We start from the raw sequence: 7,813 nt of genomic DNA on the forward strand, positions 1-7,813 counted from the left end.
CCTTTGCGGTGAATAGATGGTATCTGACAGCCACTAGTGGGTATGTGAAAGTCACTGTTAGAGGCAGAGGGATGCGAGGTGTAGTGTCTGTGTGAGCAGGTCATGCCTTGCAGTAAGAGCAGAGCTGTAGAAGCCAAAGAGTGCTGAGGCACCAGCATTTGCCCTCCAGGCATCTGGGAGTGGTTTGTGGGCAAATAGTGCCTTACACTTACACACAAAACAGGTGGAGATGGTATTTATGAAGACATTTAAATGCACGCAGGTACCTACCTGTAACATGGATGGGGTCAACGTTTTTCAGTCTCAGCCTGTCGAGTGGGATGGGCTGGTCCAGGACTGTGCAAACCCCCCCCCCTCTTATGAATGACTGCAGCTCAGGAGTGAGGGAAGGACAGACTGGGATTAAGCTGGTGTCTGAGCCCCCGTATTTCTGGGAACAGAAAATGAAGCTGGTTACCTGGTTGTCTGCTGTCTGCTCATCAAGTATAGGCACTAAACAGCCTTAAATTATGCTATATCTCCATTTTAAACAAGGGGAAATTGGGGCAAAGAGAGGACACATGCAAAAGGTTATGTTGAAACTGAGAACGACGCTAACCTTCCATCTATTTTAACATTTCCCTGTTTACTTCTTTCCAACAGTTCTCATATCTCTGGGATAAAAATTTCTCAGGTCGCTGGACTGAGTCATGAGGGGAGCATTAGAAGAATTCTTACATTCTTGAAACTTTTCTGAGCTTTAGGAATCCAGCACATCAGAACAACACCAGAAAAATACTAAGGTCTTGTAGCGTAAATGCTGCCTGTAATAATGTTCCTGTAACATACTGAGCCTAGAAACAGGGTTTTGAATCAGTGTTACTATCAGCATAAGGAAGTACCACCCATCTTTTGTGTCTATTAGTCATCTTGTATTTTTGTTGTTAGACCAGTCTTCCGAAGGACATTCAAAATATTTTCCAAGCTAAAAACCAAAACAACCACAACCATGTATATCTATCCATTATTACCTTTTTGTTACGTTTAATCTTGGTAATTAATAGCAAATCATCAAATAGGAAGAGGTAGACATCAAGGAGTCTTGTGCTTTCTGAGAAGGAAAACAAAAATATCTATTTGATGGTGTGATTATTTTAAGGAATTGCTAATTCTAAGATAAAGCACATCAATGAATCACCGCATCTTACAAAATCCTTTTAACAAAGAAGCTTGGTTTCCAGCATAGTACACAATTACTTATTCCCTAGTCTGCACTCTCAAAAGCAGCACTTAAAAAATCTTCTTTCTCTTGATGATGTTGGCTTCTAATACTTGTACCTTGTAGCTGCTACCTCATTATCAAAAAACAGCTCCTTGCCTGCCAGGAAAAGTGATTGGGATCACCTGGAGTTCCTATGAATACAACAATCAGCATGCTATAAATTAGAAAATCCTACCTGGTAAAGACTGAACCTTCTAAAAATGGTGGAGATAAAAAAGAGAGAAATGCCTTCTTTTATAATTTGTCCTCTGGCTACTCTGTACCAATAGGGCATCTCTAGGTATGAAAAGTAGGCATGACCGATGCAAGATCTTTCATCCAACACACTTCCCCAAGAAGGCCAAGCTAGAGCATGATGTTCAGTCAAGTTTTAATATGAATCCTAGAATGGTTTGGGTTGAAACAGACCTTAGAGATCATCCAGACCAACCCCCCTGCCATGGGCAGGGACACCTCCCACCAGACCAGGTGGCTCAAAACCCTGTCCAACCTGGCCTTGAACATTTTCAGGGAGGGGGCATCCACATCTTTCCTGGGCAACCTGTGCCAGTGTTTCATATGTCTAAGAAAGGAGACTTTGCAGCCTCTTTGGTCCCCTGTACCAATATTTGACCACCCTAATTGTTTACAAGTTTTTCCAAATATCTAATGAGGGAATACCCTATGCTGCAACTTGCATTGTTATGTCTCATCCTTTAGCTCCATCTGCCTTAAACGAGCCATTAGGGCAGTTGAAGACAACTGTAATGTCTTCCCTGAGCCTTCTCTTCCTACATCTGAACAAACCCACTTCTCTCAGCTGCTCTTATTCCCAATTACAGGATTACAAAAAAAATGTGCAATTGTGCTCTCGGTGATCTCAGCTTCATTCAAACAGGCACAGTTCACCTTAACACCAAACTTGTGTGAGTCTTTAGAGTTGTGACTTCAGGACATGCTTCTTTCTGTTGTGCAATGTTTTATTTGATTTGTGACTTCATTTTTGTTTTGAAAGATACTTCATTCAGAAAAGTGGCCAAATGCCAGGCACCTTTATATTGCAGATTGCAGGCAGCTGACTGTCTTGGTGGGTAAGAGTTATGCTTATACCTCCTCCATTTTCTAATAATGTATTTCAGAGAGAAATGTGGACATCCAATGGCCACCGTTACCTCCTGCATTGGGGGCTGATACCTCAATATGCTATGAACACAGAGGGAAACATTAGTAGGAGAGGACTCAGTGCCTTTCTTCCTCCTCTGCCTGCCACCCCCTAAAATTCATTGGCAAACTTTTCTTCTGCTCTCCCTGTTATCCCTTCTTATGTGGGAAGAAAAGCAAAAACACTGAAAAAATGGACCATGTCTTTCTTGCTGCTTCCTTTATAATAGTAATACTGGTGGTGGGAGACAGAAAGCGTTGGGTGTTTATTCTCTTCACCTTTGCTCCTGAGGGGGTGGTGAAGGACATACAAGACGTGGGCTGTGCTCATTTCTGTCAAACCATTGCTACAGCCCTGCAGTCACCATGACATGCAGTTTCCAGCATCCTTTCAGATGCTGGTTTTCTCCAAACTGCCCTGGCTCTAATTCCTGCTCAGGTGAGGAGGAAATCCTCCTCTCTTGTGCAGGCAGAGATTCTGCAGCAGCTCCCCGGGAAACAGCCTGTGCCCTGCTACAAAATGATGCCTGTGTGTCTGGAGACGCAAGTCTGCTCTGCCAGGGTGACAGACAGCTGTGAGCAGCGCTGTAGAAGTCACTGTGCTACCTGTGGAGTTAATGGTGTGTTGTGTGAGTGCTTTGTTCATCAAAGGGAAGCCACCCGGCAGGACACCACCTTCTTGTACCAAGGTAGACATCAAAACTTAGCAGACATGAAATATGAAATAAAAATAGGGAAAATCCTCTGGACTTTTTAGTAGTTTTCAATGAAACACAAAGCAGATATGGTATAACAGAGGCAAGGCATGTGAGTCATCTTGCATAGGACAGCCCAAACTTCCAGATTTCCTATTGTTATGCTCTTGAATGTGATAGTAAAACTGTTCCTTTGAGTGGAAGGCATTGGCCAGTTAAGCTGATTTCTCCTGCACCTGACAGACTGAATATCCAGATGTGGCAATAAACAACCATGCAGATTGCATTGGCGGCTTGGCTGTTTCTCAGTCTCTCTTTAACAAGCCATACATTTGCTTTTTTCTTTCCTGCACCTGCCCAAGTGCTGTTGCATTTGTTCATTCTAGACCTGCCATAACAAAATATGATTCTGATAAGCTAACTCCTGATACCAGGACAATTAGGGACATTACCTGCTAGCGCCAGCCTCCCTTCATGAAGGAGAAGTCTGTTCGCTGAAGACAAAATGTTTTCACTGCTGTTTTCTCTTAAGCTCTGCTTCAAACACTTGACCCAAAAAAGAGGGAGAGAGAGAGAAAGAAAGAGAATGGGGAATCTTGTACATCTGATGATGGACTGGGAGGCAACCAGCAGTTAAACAAACTGAGCACATGTGTGCTGTTATCTCAGGCTAAATAGATCACGCAGCTAATAACTGAGCATGGCTGTGTTTCTTCAGGAGTGCTATTGCTTAAATGTGTTTACGCTTTTGAAATGTTAAGCTGGGTTTTTCTTTTCCGGAGTGCGTTTAATGGGTTTTGCAGTCCTGCGTGTGAACAGACATAATCCTTGAGGTGAGACCCACTTCATGATGTTACCATCGTGCTGCTTAAAGTCTGTCTGTATAGGTAAGGGGTTAACCACAGCAGAAAGGTGCACGTGTTCCCAGGTATGCTGTGTAATTTTTTGTAACACTATTTAAATGTAAATAAAAATTTCTTTGGCTCAGCTTAGGGAATGAAAGACACAACTAATTTCTACTTTGTATCCTTGCAAAAAGGTAATAATACATCTATCCCATTTCATTCTGCCTCCTAAAAGCAAACACTGGAGAGTCCTCCTGGATAATCCATCTGTACTCTCTTGGATGCTGGCTGAGAGCAGCCCATGCTGCCATTCAAGGCACTGGGCACAGCCTGCGTGTTTGGGTCCAGTGTTTGCAGGGCTCAGGCTGCAGCTGCTCCTGTTAGAGCAGAGCCATCCCCAGTAACAAGCAGCCAGCTTTAGACCAGGCTATGAAGATAGAAGGGAAACTAAAGCTTTCTGAAGGAAAAAATGCCCTTTGAAAAAACTGCTTACCTCTGGGACAAAGAATCTCTTGTCACGATCCCAGACCTGAGGCCAAATTATGACCTCTTGCAGCTGCCTGAACTTCTGAAAGTTGTCCAGCCACTTGACTTTACCTTCCAGATCCCCTGAAATATGTGAAACATCAGTCACTGCCAAGTCTGGCAAAACCAGGCCTGTTTCTAGAAGATGCTGAATACCAATTTTCTCCAGTGGAAGACAAAGCAACTCACATGTGAAGCCCCAGATGAAATCTTGACCTCATTGTAAAAAATGCCTAAACTCTTCTTAGGTGAGCAGAGCCAGAATTTCAGACCATGCATTCAAACGTGCTTAAATTCACTGCTAAATGAAAAGGTTGTGTTTACTCGTCTGACTGAGGAACAGGGGGACTCTTATAAAACTCAAACTGTCATCTTAAAAAGTTCTTTAAAAAAATCCTGCCTAAACCATCTGAGGTAGTGAAAGAAAAATTATTTCCATTATGTATAGCCTGATCAGAAGATTGTTGAAATTAGTGAGAATTCATTTCGGAGGATGTGGTGCCAGAAGTGACTGAAATATTTAACTGGGATGGGGGTACCTCAGAATATGAGAAATAGAGACTAAGTCTTTGTTAATTCAGGGCCATTATGGGGAAAACTTAAGTGGATCTGCAACTTAAGTTCCAAGTTTTTGTGTTGACTGATACTGCAAATAGCGGTTCCAGATTCACACACACAGGTGTATACAGCAGAATGGGAATACTGGGACTGCAACTGTTCCTTATCTCACTGATTCACTGATCAAAAAATGAAGGCAGATCTTTTTCAGGTGTCTGTGAATAAAGAGGGGTCACCCCTGTGGTTCCTTGGCTCAGAGGTATCTAAACTCTGGAAAGACCTATTTTTTTGCCAGCAATTTTCCCCAGATATCTCATGGTCTTTTGGGGCTGTACCGAAAACCGCTGTCCTCCCAGCAGAAGTCCCCACACTAGCAACAAAACCATCTTATTTTCCTATGGGAATCATACTGTGCTGAAAAGTGTGCTCCTTGTGTGGTCATTAGGCTAGACTCCTCATAAAACCTGGCAAGAAGAGAAAGAACCCAAATCTCTCTTTTAGGTGGGGATTCTGTCACTGGAGAATTTACCCATGAAGCAGCAACCCCAGTTTTATGCATCTTTAGAGGACATTAACTCTCTACCTCACCTCCCAGGAAGAAGTTTGAGCCTTCAGCTTCCAGGAGAGAGAGGAGGATGGCAGCAGAGAGAGCGCCACCGTGCTGGGTGGCTCAGAGCAGTGCTGTGGCCCTAGTGAGCTGCTGGTTGGGATGAAGCACTGCCTGGCACCTCTCTCTGCCAGGCTTAGCACAATGGGCATTTTGCTGGTGCACTGTCTTGTCTGGGATTTCACTGGGAACTTAACGAAGCCTTTTGAGAATGAGCCTATCTGCTGATGTGCCGTGACCATAAGGCACTTAGAGATGCATTTATGGCTTCCTGAACAAGACTTTTTAGTAAAAAATTTATTAATTCAAAATGTAAGGGAAAAAAGAAAATCTGCCTGGACCAACTCCTTTTTCCATAACAGCTAGAGAAAATCTGTAGCTGAGATACCTCTTCAGCTACTTTACGTGGTAGGACCCTGTCATTTATTGAAAGGTCACTGACATAATATTCCCCTTGTGAGTGCAATTTTATCCTATTAAGGATTAGCCCAAATAAATCCTCCCTAGACATAAATCCAACTCAAAGTCTTCTTTGTTTGAGATCTTTCTTAATTTGCTCCAATCTGAGACCTGCTCTTAATTGTTTGCATGTCACTGCAGATGATTCTGAGCAAATACAAGTGACTCACTGATTTGGGAGTCCCATGACCTTGCTCAGAGAGGCTTTGACAGCACAAGAGTAGCACCAATCATTCCCTACAGAATGAGGAAGGGCTCAGGACTGTAGAAAGGCATGAACATCGTCCTTGCATCTCTGCAGGGAGACCAGACCCATTCACACTCAAAGGACATGCACAGAAAAGCCACAGAACTGGCTAATTGTTAATTGCACACTCGAGTTTTAACCTTAGCTACCTACGTATGGACTTTTCCACCGTCTCTTTAAGTGACCAGATAAAACCTCTCTCTGCTTCGTCAGTGCTCCTCTTCCAGATGTTGTTGAGGAGGAGGGGGTAGCGCGTCAGACGATGCAAAGGAGCGACCAGCAGCTCCGGCAGATGCAGCCGCTTGCACTGCTCGTTTTGTTCGCACCACTGCTGAAGACAAGGAAAAGCTGCCTTAGGCCTCAGCTTGCCCCCTGGCAGGGAGGCAGTGAACAGTTTTCTGCATCATTGGCTGACTGTAATGAGACAGAGACTAATGAAAGATGAACTCCTCACACAGTGAGAGTTAGGGCAGCATAAAGGCTCTCCTCAGGGGGAATTGCATCGCTCCTTCAGATCCACTTTCTTCATTGCTGCTTCCTATTTCATATGCTGTGGCCATGCTAGTGGATCAAGTGGTAACCTTATATATCTGCCATTTTAATTTCACCAGGAAGACCTCAGTTACACCTGAGGACCACCTTATGTTTTAGGGTCACTTGCTACTTCCCAGTGGGCACCTTTTCCCTAGGCATGAGTGTCTGAAATCCCTGTCAGGGACTGAGCAATAGGAATCTCCCAGACCATGAAAGCTGCAGTGGTTGTGACTGCTACAAAGAGGTATCTTCCTGGTCTTGGGCTGACTGTGAGAAAAGCCCACGTCTTCAGGTTTCTTTTTCTAAGCCTGTAATGTTTAAGATCAATTTTAGATATTTACAGGATTCAGTGGCCTGCTTATCACGGAATAACAGAATAGTTTTGGTTGAAAGAGACCTTTAGAGGTCATGTGGTCCAACCCCCCTGCAGTGAGCAGGGGCATCCTCAACTAGATCAGGTTGCTCAGAGCCCTGTCCAACCTGGCCTGGAGTGTTTCTAGGGATGGGGCCTCCACTACCTCTCTGGGCAACCTGTTCCAGTGTAAAACCACCTTTAGTGTAAAAAATGTCTTCCTTATATCCAGTCTAAATCTACCCTCCCTTAGTTTAAAACCATTACTCCTTGTCATGTCACAACTGACCTTGCTAAAAAGATTGTTCCCATCTTTCTTATAGGCTCACAGAAGCTAAAACACTGCTATTGCAGGGGCAGTGCTTGCAGTGCTAACCAGGATCTTGCTTCCTCTCTACAAGCACATGGGTCAGTGAATACACATCAGCAAGGAAAGCAGCCTGGCTTTCTTACCAAATCCACCCTTGCTCTCTCATTGCAGGGTCCCAAGACACATGAAAACACTGACATGCTCCTGGCTTTCTGTTCCCCTAGTTTTGGCTTGTACCATACACCCCTTTCCTTAAGTGAAAGAAGCCATGGTACGCTCT

General features: G+C 44.0%; 1 protein-coding gene across 1 annotated transcript in view; it reads right to left on the reverse strand.

The window, feature by feature from the left end:
* Positions 1 to 270: 270 nt before the first annotated feature.
* Positions 271 to 7,813, reverse strand: part of LOC104536317 (pleckstrin homology domain-containing family G member 7-like) — a gene marked incomplete at its 3' end in the record, with an annotated part of 18,329 nt that continues 10,786 nt past the window's right edge. The window contains exons 8-12 of the mRNA XM_010178885.1: positions 6,491 to 6,665; positions 4,435 to 4,550; positions 3,549 to 3,642; positions 1,011 to 1,090; positions 271 to 430 (exon numbers count right to left, since the gene is read on the reverse strand). Coding sequence (XP_010177187.1) covers positions 271 to 430; positions 1,011 to 1,090; positions 3,549 to 3,642; positions 4,435 to 4,550; positions 6,491 to 6,665 — 625 coding nt within the window. The remainder of the gene's footprint in view (positions 431 to 1,010; positions 1,091 to 3,548; positions 3,643 to 4,434; positions 4,551 to 6,490; positions 6,666 to 7,813) is intronic.

Source organism: Mesitornis unicolor, unplaced genomic scaffold (assembly GCF_000695765.1).
Source record: "Mesitornis unicolor isolate BGI_N332 unplaced genomic scaffold, ASM69576v1 scaffold48492, whole genome shotgun sequence".
NCBI lineage: Eukaryota > Metazoa > Chordata > Aves > Mesitornithiformes > Mesitornithidae > Mesitornis > Mesitornis unicolor.